The 14,347-nt window shown below is 33.3% G+C and overlaps 1 protein-coding gene across 2 annotated transcripts; it reads right to left on the reverse strand.

Annotated features, from left to right (window-relative positions):
- Positions 1–380: 380 nt before the first annotated feature.
- On the reverse strand, positions 381–8,562 carry LOC107897038 (uncharacterized). 2 transcript variants are annotated; one of them, XM_041108944.1, is made up of 13 exons: positions 8,326–8,562; positions 7,412–7,595; positions 7,038–7,088; positions 5,817–5,947; positions 5,611–5,727; positions 5,386–5,505; positions 4,503–4,573; positions 3,969–4,138; positions 3,278–3,331; positions 1,431–1,540; positions 1,031–1,144; positions 815–940; positions 381–717 (listed from the first exon to the last, which is right to left on the reverse strand). In XM_041108944.1, the coding sequence occupies exons 2-13, from the start codon at positions 7,583–7,585 to the stop codon at positions 690–692; spliced, it is 1,266 nt and encodes a 421-aa protein (XP_040964878.1). In that variant the 5' UTR covers positions 7,586–7,595; positions 8,326–8,562; the 3' UTR covers positions 381–689. The 2 variants fall into 2 exon arrangements, with proteins under 2 accessions (XP_040964878.1, XP_016677862.1); XM_016822373.2 differs by having other exon boundaries at positions 8,289–8,562.
- Positions 8,563–14,347: the final 5,785 nt, after the last annotated feature.

Consider the following 14,347-nt stretch of genomic DNA (forward strand, 5'->3'; position numbering starts at 1 on the left):
TATAATAAAAAGGTAAAATATAAAATATAAAATTGTTTAATTTTTTTGAGTCAATGAAATTGTTTAAATCTTTTACCAAAGGATGAATAGATTTGATGAAAGCAACGTTAACGTATTTAAAAAGATATAAAAAATATTTTTTTTATTTTACAATTATTTAAAATTTTATTAGGTTAAATACATGCACTTGATTTTATAGTTAGATATCCATATTGATCGCAATATATTTGTGATAAAAAGAAAAAGATAAAAATTTTCTTTTTAACTTATATGTTTTTCCAAATAAATAAATAATTTCCATATAAATTTCTCAAATTAAATTCCATATTATCAATCAATGCCACCAATTTATTAAAATTAAGGTCTCTTATCAATATATTTTAAAGAATATGGGTTTATTAAGGTAAAAACACTACGATTACATTTTTAAATATGTTATTATATAGTTTGAGGACATTTTTAAATATATATATAAGTATTATTTAATTCTCAAAAAATGAATTTAAAGTTAAAATAAAATAAAGAAAATAAAAAATGGCTGCCCACAAATGTCAATCATCCATCTTTACTATAACAGCATTTAGAGGCGTATTTGGTGTTTGTACCAATCTTCAAATCCAAATCAAAGTACACCCCAATCCCATGCAACTCCCCAAATTGGCGATGAGAAGATAATCATATCAATCAAGTCACATGACGGTGCACCTCCCTCCGTTCCTGAAGAAGCATGCATCAATGCCAATGCCAATGCCAAAGTCACTCACTCATACATACATACATTTGTTAAAGCATTTAAGAAATTCTACATGTATACCTCTCTCGGAACTCAAAACCAGCCAATGTTTGCTCGAATTTAGCCCACTCCGGACACATCCCTTCAGGATTTACATTTTCCGGTCCGGAAATATAAGCCTGAATGACAAATTGCAGATCCCTTTCGCTGTTTGTGCCAAAATGCCACAACTTTGTAAGGCTACGGAATAAATATGACCAGCCACAATAAAATGTCACTATAGGAGAGTTAACCTACCTCCCTTCATACATTGATAACCAAGCGAAATATGCCGCCCCAAAATACATGGACACAAATGGTTTGGTGAGATCTTCTTCGTAATCTATCGGATAATCCCTGAATCCCACCTCTCTTCACACCAAAATTACAAGTTTCAGACATATTTTATCACTGCTATAAACTGATGGTATGCTAAAGCAACGCTATTTTAATCTTAAAGTAATTATTGTGTCTAAACCACATTTTTAGATGGTAAATTTATTTTCCTTTCTTATGACAAATCTGATATTGCATCTAGGTTGCATGAAACAACTGTCATTTGATTCAGAAGCCACAGACTATTTGTGTAATTAAACTTTTTATTGGATTGCTATTCTTGATGGTAAAGAAATGTTGTTTCATTTAGATTTTCACTCACGTGTAAAGCCGAAAAGCTGTAGAGTAGTCAATTCCCATTAGTCCTGCTCGTTCTTCAGTCCCGTCTACGTTGCGCATGCTAACCATCTCAGCCAGAGCACAAAGTGCCGTCTGTACAGAATGTTTGTGTCAAAACAAAAGTTGGACAAAACCAAAATACAAAAATACATAGGTCAAGTATTTACTGCATCCTGTTCATGTAAACTTTAGTTGTCTCGGATTTCATTTTTCCTACTTGTATTCATTCACATTTGCACACTTGTGCACGTGAAGGTCCATGTACATATCCAAACATCTTAGGAAAATTCAGCTTGTGAAGCACATTAAAATAAGAAAGAAAAGGTGATTAAACAGCTTCATATTTCATATCATTTCCTTTTTGTCCTAGTGGGAACAATATGCTAAAATCTAGATACCCTCATGGGACCATCAAGAGACCACGAGCGTATCTAGATTTAGCCATTGCTCAGTAGGACAAACTAAATCACCAAGAAAGAACAGCTATGCGATACTAAAAAGCAAGAGAAGGAAATTTAAAGGACTGGTGTATCAGTAATAATTGAAGGAATTGAAAATTAAAGAGAGCATTTTCTCAAAAGAAAGAAAAGAAGTGGCCGGAGCAAACTTTAAACGTTAATCCACTAGATTCAGTTCAGGTCAGAAATAAATACAAAAACCTTACATTCACAGGAAAGTTAAATATAGAAATCTCCATGGAAAGTGATCATTTTCCTTGATACTAAAAGCCCTCTAGGGATAAACTCAGCCACAAGATGTCAAATGGCCAAAAAACGCAAAAAGAGAAAATCTCCAGGGTGTTGCAGAACTGATGCTTTTGAAGCATAGCGGGGGCCTGGATAATTTTTATCCAAAAGCACATTTGATGCTCCTTTTTAGAAGGAGGATTAGATTGGCAATGTGGGACATTTATTGGGAAGCATATTTGTTGATCAGGTTTTTAGTCTAGGGCCACCATCAGCGTAGCTCTTTAGATTTCATAGTTCATTTAGCTAAGCAAACCTTTCTATTATAAAAAGCAAATTGAAATTGTTGAAATCCAACTTTTCACTGGTGGTGACATACCCAATCACCCATAATGTAGCACTATGCACTTACATAAGAAATTATTCGTATCTTTCTGAAAATTTGAATCATAGTGTTAAATTGTGTGTGAAGTGTGAACCACTTTTGACTTTGTGTCTAATTTAATCAGGCTGGTAGAACAGATGAGCTTTGGTTAAAAATGAGACCCAGGAAGTAAACCAAAAGCTAGTACTTAGCCTACGGCTAAGTACAACAAGAAGGTCCAAGGGATTTGCTATTCTATAGCCAATCCCTTGGGGACTCAGGGGTTTATAAAAAGAGTGAAACCCACTAAATGGCCAAAATATGGCCATTTAGTGGACTCAATAAACTCAAGTTTACCCGTAGCCTTTCTTTTGTCCAAAAAACGCGATAAAGACGCGTTTTTTGGCCTCTTGACGAGGTTAACTCTATATTTTCCTTGAAAATATAGATCCTTGACAATCTAGCTTAAGGAAAGCTAGATTGCTCAGATGACTTCCCTAAAGGGAAGGCGCAGGAAAGCCTAGCACTGACTTTGTGTCTAGTTTAATCAGGCTGACAATCTAGCTTAAGGAAAGCTAGATTGCTCAGATGACTTCCCTAAAGGGAAGGCGCAGGAAAGCCTAGCACTGACTTTGTGTCTAGTTTAATCAGGCTGGTAGAACAGATGAGCTTTGGTTAAAAAAGAAATCAGTAAAACAGTTGTTCTGAAAATAAGAATAAAAACCTAAATATTAGCTAACTTTTCTTCTGCCAACCTTCTTTATCCAACTCCATACTTACTGGTTTTATTCCCATTGTACTGAAGTAATTGTTAACAATTATTTCTGCAACTGCCTGCAACAAGACATGCCAATGATTCAAGAAAAAGTAAAGATGTAAAGCAAAATAAAAGAACACTTCTGGCAATACTTATTTACATGCATGTGTTAATGAATAATTATAAGCTACTTCAAAGGAATAACATAGTTGCCTGTCGAGTCCTTTTGCTTTATTTTTTTATTCATTTCAATTCAAATTATGTCTATATCATCATGTGCATTTGGTTTATCACCATGGCAGTTAGAAGTTTTCCAGAAACAGGAGTGTAAGTTCTTTGAGTGTGTCTAGGTGTGACAGCTTGCTTAAACAACCTTGAGCGTTATCCCGACAGCATTAAAAACTCCTCCATTATGCTCAACAGGGGAAAAAAGATTTCTCCATGCTTAGCAACCAAAATTGTTCGGCTGATAAGGTCTCTATTTCTAGTAACCAAATATCCTCTAAACCAAGCCTTCAAACAACTTTTATTAGCAGTATTCCCAATTTCAGTTGCCAAACCTTATCCTGTTGTACTTATAGTACCTAAGGATCCTACAACATTTGGCCCAAGAAAATCATAACTTGCACATAAATTTTAACCCTTGAAAAGAATATTATATTTATATGCACTCTTGATAAAATGTCAAAGAGGAAAAATGTATATGGATCAGACCTTCAGTTCTAAACGAGAAAGACATGGGTTCTTCTCACTATCAAGGGTAAATAGCACTTTTCCCCTTTTCTGATTAGATTTATTCCACTCGTTGCAGATTTCAGGATTATTCCACATCTCTCTCATGTCTTTGGGGGAAACTCTGGAGTCCCAATACAGGCAGGCATCATCTGCAGCTCTCCGATAAAGAAAAACAGGCATGTAAGGTAGCAGTATTGCAAAACAAATAAGCAGAAAACGATGTTCTGAGAGGATAGAGATAATGCCCCCCAGATCTATATGCTCCATTTTCAGCAAATAAATGTTGAATTTAGAAGATTATCCTTACATGTTATTCTTGATAATTTTAAATTTTACTGGATTATTACTGTTTCACTTCTTGAATTGTTCAGATTAAACTTTTACTTCATGCAACACAAAGGGTACAAAATCTAACAGTTTACTTGTGAAAGAAAGCATAGAGGTTGCCTCAGTTTTCCCACTTTATTTCAAAAGGAGATGGAAATAACCTCAAGTAAATAAGAGGGGAACAACCTGAGTTCGATGAATCCAGTGCAGTTGAAGTTGGTGCTTGAGTAGTCGGACCATTAGAATGTTTTCTGCACCTGAACGACAAACCAATACTGATAGATTAGTTCTATTATCATAGCTGTTAACTTTTCATTTTTCACTGGTTTATATCTGCTTCACAAGGAAGCATAGCTTCAATTTGGACAAATATTTGCTCTTCAGAAGATGAACAAGATAAGCTAAAGTGAAAGCAAAGAAGTGGAAACTCTAACTTCAAGCACACAGATAATAATTTCAGTTTAATGACACCAAAAAAAAAAAAAGACTTGTCTAGAATTTAGCCTCACTGATATATGATCCAACCCAGAAAATGGACATGAAGCTGGACTAGCACAGTGTGCACACTTAGAGAAAATCTAACACAATTTTCATAAGAAAAAAATGGGAACTGATATATGATCCAACCCAGAAAATGGACATGAAGCTGGACTAGCACAGTGTGCACACTTAAAGAAAATCTAACACAATTTTCATAAGAAAAAAATGGGAAGGACTTTCAAGGATGATAATGCAAATCTAATAAATAAGAAGTTTATAAACAATATCCAGAGAAGGAAAATTCTAGTACTGGAAGGTAGTGCATGCTGTTGGCACTTTCTCTTCACTTTAAGGTACCTAAAAATTTTAACTGCGTACAGGGTTAAAACCATTTGGAGTTGGAAGTTCATCCACGAAGAATATTAATTTCAATCCGACAAATAGAGAAGATGAATAGGCAAAAACCAAAAGCCCTAGAGAACCAGGAAAATAAAGATAAAAGACTACATCTTCCACTGGAAAGTTTCAAGAAGTACTTGAGTAAAATTTGTTATTGAAATGCGGAACTTTCTTGAGGGGTAATAAAAACCTGGGTGTAAAAGTCTCTTTCACAGAAATATAACGCTTCCAATATGGCAGGGTTGATTTATGAGTTGCTTTCTTTGTACCACCCTTATAAGCCCTGACCATAAACTCTTCAGTTCTAACTCTGCAAATTCAGAACATTCGAGAGAAATGATACCAAATTATTTACTGACCTCATCTAGTACGTAATATATTCAAGATGGATCCAAGGTCTTCACTGCAAACTCACTTGTTTTCAAAGTTCGATAACCATTTAAGGTAGGTTGCTCCGAAATATACATTTACGAAAGGCCTGTACAGAATATCTGGATCCCCTTCAATTTTGTATAATGAAATCTGATACTCCCTACAAGAATTTTCAAACTACAAGTTCATAAATCCAAATCAGGTTTAGCTTAGTTACATGCAGCTGCACTAGAAAACATAAAATTGTACTTGGCCATCGACTCTGCAGTTGCTGGTGAAATCTGCATGATTCCTACTGTAGTGACCTTGGATTTCTTATCATGTTGCTCGGCAAGAGGCTGCCTATTACTTTCAAGTTCTGCAATAGTACAAATCATCTCCTGCAGAACAGTGAAAGAAAGTCAAACTTTAAAAATTAGAAATAAGTAATAACTATAACTTCAATTTTTCTACAGATTATTTAGGATGGATAACATTATTAGTATATGTTCTTAGTAGAGCATAAGCAGACCAACTATTTGCTAGGCTGATTGAAGCAGTCTTAGTTAAAGTCTGATGTACATAGTATATTGCCACATAACATAGCCATGCTACAAAAAAATGTACTACAAGGAAGTAGCCAATTCACTGCAAATTTAGTCTTTTCCCTTGACTTAATTTTCTATTGTGCATGGTATATTTTCCTTTTGTCAATACAAGACATATTTTAGAAAGTAATAGTCATCATTGGACTGTACGGTGTCAATCTTTTTTGCCTCCATCCATTCACTTCACCTCAAATTGACAGTTCCTTTTAACAGAACCTTTTGTGATATTACCATCTGGTATTGGATTTTTAATGTTTATAGCATTCCCCCCAACTTGACACAATTTAGCTGTTGTAGAATCCATTTTTGAGAATGAAATATATGAAGGAGGGGTTCACGATATATCTTTGAGTAAATACTTTGTATTTTTATTGTAATGTATTGACCCTCAGTCAAACTCCAGTGGTTAAAAATTCAACTCTTTATTTGCCTTAAAACAAAAATGGTCAAAAGCCAATATCTGGGACAAAGTAAGATTCATTCAGACAAATAGAGAGGAAAGGAAGAGAGAGATGGAAGGTTTCCTATAAACAGGATAGATTTAAAAACTTGCAGTGTCATAATCGTGTTTAAGGTATATTAAATTTATAAAAATTTTGATACATTAATAATTTGTATTGTATAGATTTCAAGGTATTCGTATATTCATGTCATCAGAAAATGGCGTATCCTGAAAATAGCCTTGTCTTCAGAAATTAGGATTATTATAGTAATACTTCATTGTTATATGCATATTATTTAAGAAGAGTTTCTGTCAGTAATTATACTGCCTGACCAGAGTAACTTTACACTAATGTAAGATAAAATCATATAACAAATTTCTGTATGATCAAGACTGGAAATCAGTGGTACAGGAGACAAATCCAGGTGATAGGTGACATACCGGATCTATATGTGTATCAAAATGTCTGCTAGTAACTATTTCAGCAACAGCCTGAAACAGCACCATAAGATAAATTAGAAGTAAAAACCTTGTGGCAAAATCTAACGGTCTTGAGTTTATTATTATTATTGTAGTATAGGAGTAAGCAAAGTATATTACTGTATCATCCTAATGCGTTGGAATAACGAATAAGATAAAATCAGACTAATATCTAAAAGTAACCAAAACAAAAGTACTTAAGGAAGATCAAATGTTATAAAAGAAAATTTGACTTCTTAGCCATTCAAACTTTATGGAAAACTACTTATTGAGATTAAACTTCCCAAATTTTAATAGCAGTGAAGTATTGATAATATGGTATTCAAGTTGCGTACCCGCATCTCTGTTTGTGTCAAATAAGGCTGTCCTTCAGGATCCCTTGATAGGTGAACTTTTTGTCCTTGAGTCTCCCCAACATCAATCCACTCTTTTCTCACTGCAGGTTGTTGCCACATTGCTTCCAAATCCTCAGGACCAACACAGTCATCCCAATATTTGAAGCTGACCATCGTGGCAGGACTGCTCAACAGCATTGGATTCGATTACTCCAATATTGATAGAAACATCACACGGAATGCAAGGAAATGGAACTATGAAATTTGCCGTTCAAGGGGCAATAATGGATACCTATTTCATACATTTATAGCTAATGATCCATATGTAAATTGTATTCCTAACACAGGAGAATACAAAGATGGATGCATCAAAGTAAAAACACTAAGGAGCAGTCTACCATTAGGAGAAACGAAAGCAAAAGCAAAGTGTACGAGGCAATTAGCGATTGGAATTACCAAAGCACTGAAAAAAGAACATTTTGTATGAATTTTGAACAAGACAAAGGATCAAAGAAGCACCCAATGAAATATTCTTTATCCAGACAAAACCAGGAGAAATCATTGTTCTCTTTCCACTTCCCTTCTTCCCTAAAAGAAAAGGATGGAATTTTAACCTATACTCAGAACCATAGACACTCACCCCTCAAAAATGAAGATTCCCAAGATTCTAAACAAAAACAATCTAAAGATTTATTGGTATCAACAAATTCCAATGAAACAAATAATATGGGAAAAACACCATGCATGATCAAATTCAAATATTGAAGTTAAAATGCCGAAACACAAAAAGATGAAAAAAAACCCCCATAAATCAGATACATATATATAGACATACATGCAAGGAAAAATAAGAAAGAGCGAGAGAGAAAAGAAATACCAGCTTAACACAAGGAAATATGAAATAGTAATAATACCATAAACAGAAGAGAAGAAAATGAGAAGGAAGAAAGGAATATAATGGAGAAATGGGTAACTAGAGATTTTAGAAAAGAAGGAAAGATGAGTGAAATGCCATTGATACCGGCAGTGGCTTCTGTAATTTTCAAAAAAAATATATATATTGGCCTAGTGGATTCATTAGCAAAGCACGACACTTGGCATTTGTAAATTGGAATGCTCTGTGTCTCTCTCTTCTGCCTACCAATACGAATGAATGAATACCCGCCTCTTTTCTTCCATTAGTCTCCTTGTCGTTAATAGATACAACTGTTCGGGCGTCAAGTTATCCGTTTATTTCGTTACCTTCTGTTGGTATTGGCATGTATTTGAAAAAGCATAATCTATCACCAAAAAAAAAAAAGATAGAAAAAAGCATATTCCCTTTTATTTATTAATTATTAACTGGTTTTTTAATCTACAAAATATTTTTTAAAAAAAATAATAAAGATATATAAATATTAATAAAAATAAAATTTTATAATTTTTAAGAAGTAATTTTTGGTCAAAGATAATCACAGCCTCAACCGTGATAAATCTATTATAAATAATTTAAAATTAATTATTATAAATAATATCTAATAAAATTATTGATTGAGTATGTGATATAAGTAGAAAATATTATCTTCTTAATATTTTTATATCTATACCTTTTAAGCCCAACAACAGTATCCAACGAGCTCACCTCTCGACCCTACGACCTCACTAGACTTTGCCAAACCCCATTCGAGCGAAGACCAACAACAAAGACTAGATTCTATTGACCAAGACCTTGGAACTCCTACCTTGCCAGCCCACAATAAGGTGAGCACATGTCAAGAGACCACACTCTTAACAAAGGGGACTTGTCTAACATTTTTGTTGTATGCTTACTTATTATCCTAATAGGGCAGCCTACACTTAAGGGAGAGGAAAAGCATTAGGTTACCTAGACCTAGATAATACAAAACCATTAACCAAAAGACACATGTAACCTTGGGAAATGGCCGACAACACCTCTTATAAGTCCTTGTTGGAAAATTGGGTTTGAAAAATGCAATGAAAAATAGATGTAAGGGAAAATCAAAGTTTTAAATTTTTTTTCCAAAAACAAAGACTTTGGTTGTGTTATCTAAAGTAATAAACACTTAATCAAAATCGTACATTTATGATTTGTCTAGAATGAACGTTTCAACCAAGTAGTCTTCTCCATTATTCTCAAGCTCATATTTTTCGAGTGTGGGCTTGCTTCAAATAAAAAAATTCACAAAAATTACCAATGTGGTAAGTTCTTAATTTCTCTAAACTCTTGGGTCAAGTTGTAAATAACAAGAATATCATTAGAAATTTTTTGAAATAATTTCTTTAGAGAATTTTCTCTCTACAACTTTTCTTGAACTCAAGTATATAAGAATGATGATCCATGCTCTCCTTATATAAGAAGAGTTTAGAGAGAGTTCAACTAGAATTAGAATTAATCATATTAATATTAAATTAATAAAATGTTATCAAATAAATATTTAATTTAATTTAATATCTCATATTATCATATTAATATCTAGATAAATATTAAATTAAATTTAATATTAAATTTATTAAAAAATATTTTTTTGGAAAAGTTAATTTGAAATTAAGTTACCTGGTAGAGTCCCACTAGGAGTATAAATTTTTTTCATTACTCTACTGTTAAATAACCATCACTGATGACCATCCGTCAGCCATTGGATCACCGCTGTCTCAGCTGCCATGCTCGGCAGTGCCATTGTCAGTGCCACTTCTCCCTGGCACCTCGAACCATCACTGTTTGGCCCGAATGGGCCTGACCAATTCAGTCTAGGCTAGTGATGGCATGATCGGTCCGGTTCAGCCACCGGTTGGACTGTTGTCCAATTTCATACACAGCGCATGGTTCACCAATTTTTTTGGATTTTAGTCTCGAGTTTTGGTTCTCAAGTTCAATTTTTGATCTCCGGTCCAATTTTCAAGATCAATTACTTAGTGGGCCAATTGTCTGACTAGAGAATTAATTTTCAAAAATATCATATTTATTTTAATTAAGTTAATTTTACTTGATCAAAATTAATTGTCTCAAAAATCACTGAGACTTTCCAAATTAATTTTTCAAGAAAATTCTTTAATTATATTCTCTAATTGATTCGCACAATCACCTAATTTAATTTCACATTGAATAAATCGACTCAACTGAAGTATTTCCAAAGTCGTATAATTTTCTTCTAAATCAAATGCAAGTCCGATCGAGCTTTTGTTGAGCTAGTGGAGGGACCAATCAGGCATATACAATTAGGCTTGAGTAATTACAATTATGCCCAGAAGTATCATTCTGATAATTCACAATTTACTTAATCATAGAGTTAGTCCATAAGAAGTACCATGATTGAAAACTCTTTATTGTGTACTCTTTACAAAAGCAATTCATTCAACTGTTTTGTCTAATGACCTCGTCATGTGTGTGTTACCCTCATATGATATCCTTGATTCTTTTGAGTTAAATTCATTCACTCAATACAATCCTATTTTATCTCATTATCACCATTGTGTCTTCTTAGTAATTAATATGATCAGTGTCAACTAATGACTGTGATAAATTGCTTGTTCGAGAATAAGCAACCCGTGGCCGCGTTTCATATTTCTCAATCTACACAGTCAATTAAAAGGATATCGTTAACTCTTTAATTGAGCTATAAATTCTATTGTTGCTAGTAAAGCCATGCGATACCCAAGTCATGTACCCAACATATCGGCTATCAACTTGATCATCTTTAGAGCATATGACTCTATTTATATCAAAGCACATGAGTTACATACGCATGGTCAATGACTAACTTAGGATTTAGGTAAGTCACACCATGAACGTCACAAGTGACTTAATTTGCAAACGAATTTAGCATTAATTCAACTTGGATCTAGTCCAATGTATCATTCTTTTAATAAGTACATCTATGTCTCTACCCGTAGAGTCATCTGCTCCGATAGTCAAGACTAGCCATCTTCATAATTGTAATTGTAGACGACATAATAATCCTTCTGAGTATTTGAATAACTTGCTCACTTTGATTTTTTTTACGGGATTACGAACTTGTTTAGATTATCTACTGAAGTAAGTTATCTTTCTCACAATGTAAACGTTCTTACAGTGTCACTTATTGTAATGGTCCAAATTTAAGGTTATCAGAATAGTGGTTTCGTAACCACAAATCTGATTTAAAGAGAATTTATTATTAATTTTTTTATGATTTATCAAGTGATTAGATATAAGTATTAGAGTATTGATAAGAAATTTTATTGATTACATGCCTAAATTGACTATTAGGACTTAATTGCAAAAGTGGGTAAATATGAGTTTTAGATGATAAATGATTTATTTAAAGTGCATAATCAAAGTAGAGGTCCGTAAATAGTAATTAGACCATAAAATTTCTATGGACAAAAATAGGCATGCATAGATAAAAATAACTAAAGTTTTAATGAAGGGTATTTTAGTCATTGAATATTAAAAAGAATAAAAAGGGAAAAAGATGGCAAAAATATCATCTTCTCCAAAAAGCTTGCTGCCAAAATTTGAAGGACACCATAGCTAGGATTTTCACACTTTCTCAAGCTCATAATCAAGAAGAACGGAATTCGAGGTTAGATTAAGGAAAGAATAAGATTGAAGACTAAGTGGTAGATTTGGCTATATTTGGTACCGAGGTAAGTTTACAGTAAATAAATGAAATATTTTAATAATAATTATTAATATTGTTATTTCCCAACAATTATATATTTATTTCATGAATTTATTTAATGTTGACTCAAGTATGAGATGACAGAGAATCAGTGTTAAAAACTCCCGTTGAAACATTAGGAATGTATTGGATACAAATGTCATGACATTTGGGTAAAGAGATCCCATGTAAGATCATGTCTGGGACATGGCATTGGCATCCTTGAGATCATGAGAGGTCCCATGTAAGATCATGTCTGGGACATGGCATTGACACTGAGACGAGAAGTCCTATGTAAGACCATGTCTGGGACATGGTGTTGGCACCGAGATGAGAGGTCCCCCATAAGACTATGTCTGGGACATGGCATAGGCACCAATATGAGAACTCCCATGTAAGACCATATCTGGGATATGACATTGGCAGTACAAGAAACATTCCATGTAAAACCATGCCTGGGACATGGTTTTGGCATGTTATTATCAGAAAGAGACCCAAGTATCCTTATTATTCCAATGTGGCTCAACGGGCTAGTAAATAACTTATGTTCATGAAAGTTCAGTTAAAAGCATAAATGGCAAGTTCAAGTGAATTATAAGAGTTAAGAGTATAATATGTTACCCATTGAAAATCAACGTTTCAGTAAGAGAAAAGTAAGTCATAATTATGAGTTATCTAAGTAAACAAGCAAGAGAACGAGTAAGGAAGTAAGTAAAGAGGAAATTAAAGATTATGTCACTTAAGTATTATTAATTGTGTTAAATGTTGTTATTTATTTACTTGTAAACTAACTAAGCATTATGCTTACTTTTTTATTTTCTTTTTTTTATATAGCATTATTAATCAAAGTCGAGGATCCTAAAGACGTGGAGATCGTCTACACTATCAACAACAACAACTTGGTATTTTATGATGAACTATGTTTGAACTATGGCATGTATAGGGACTTAGTCATTTTGAATGTTTGTATTTATGATATTGCTAAAGAATGGTGTGTAATTATTTGATGAGGAATAGTTATTAAAATGGCTAAGTATGAAGGTGTTTATTGTTATAAATGTTTAGGTAATAAATCATGCATAGAAATCATAAAAGAGTAAAAATTTGCAATGAGACAGATTTCAAACAGCAGCAGTGACGTGACTTTGAAAAATCACCAAGGATAGTATAAAATGAATTAGACTGTAAATGATATATAGAATGAAATCTTATTGACTCTACTTTAATATAAAAATAACGGTGTAGCAAAATGAATTTTATATTTTGAGATATGTAAATTTTTGTTAGATAGGGTCAGAACTGTTTTTAGAATCCCTTATTCTGATTTTATAAAATCACTAAAAATTTTACAAAAATATTTATGAGTTTTAATTTATATGTCTATATTCTTTATTGAGTATATTTTCTGTAGAAACAAGTGAGAACACCATATGAAAATCCTACAATGAGAAAACTTATTTTTAGTGACAAGAGGTCAGGACAGTCAAGTGGTGAAGCAGGGGAGACTTTAACTAATAAACTGTACTAATTGGCTGAACCAAAAATTTTGAAAAATTTATGGTAAGAAGATATGAGTCTAGTTTCAGGGAAAATTTACTAGTTTAAATTTTGAGTTCCGTAGCTCGAGTTATAAATGTTTTAGTGACTGCTGCGCGAGTGGACAGCTTTATCATAAATAGTGAGATAAATTTTAAAAGCAAATTTTTATGCCCCGAACTAATAAGTTAAGTAAAGTAATACCTCGAGCTCGACTTCGGAAACGGTCTCAGGTAAGGAGTGTTACACTTATCATCAGTTTGAACTTAGACAATCAATGAGCTAATATTTATTTGTCACAATTTCACTATGTATGGAAAACATGAAAGACAGAAACACAAAAGATATGATACGAACCGACTCGGGAATGTGAGTTGAGTCGTTGATGTGCCCGATCGTGAATTGAGTAAGCTAAAAGAGTTTCAAGGAACAAGGTAAAGATAGATGATATTTTTGGTTCAGGTAGGTTCAATGGGGGTTTGGAATGATTAAGGAAATGATGAATGGAATTCAACTAAGAATTCAAGATCAAACTAAAACAATAAAAATGTGTTACCCCGGGACTTATATGAATACTTAGGTAGGATAAATGTTAAATGGATGGAAAGCAGATAAAATGGAACCTCGACCCGCTATCAAGGATGATAGGAACCTCAGTATAATTTGAACGCCACACTTTGGGTGCAAAGTGATAAGTTCGGAAAAAAAAAGACAGGTTGACGCCACAAGGGTTACTTGATAAGTCGGACAAGTCTTTGGA

Source organism: Gossypium hirsutum, chromosome D13, assembly GCF_007990345.1.
Source record: "Gossypium hirsutum isolate 1008001.06 chromosome D13, Gossypium_hirsutum_v2.1, whole genome shotgun sequence".
Classification (NCBI taxonomy): domain Eukaryota; kingdom Viridiplantae; phylum Streptophyta; class Magnoliopsida; order Malvales; family Malvaceae; genus Gossypium; species Gossypium hirsutum.

What these genes read in the sequence shown, in the direction of transcription:
- LOC107897038 (XM_041108944.1), bottom strand. Translation starts at nt 7,585, where the DNA reads ATGGTCAGCTTCAAATATTGGGATGACTGTGTTGGTCCTGAGGATTTG. An exon ending in TTTCTCGTTTAGAACTGAAG is followed by an intron (nt 3,332 to 3,968) that starts GTCTGATCCATA and finishes GTCTTGTTGCAG; the next exon opens with GCAGTTGCAGAAATAATTGT. An exon ending in GTACAATGGGAATAAAACCA is followed by an intron (nt 1,541 to 3,277) that starts GTAAGTATGGAG and finishes CATTCTGTACAG; the next exon opens with ACGGCACTTTGTGCTCTGGC.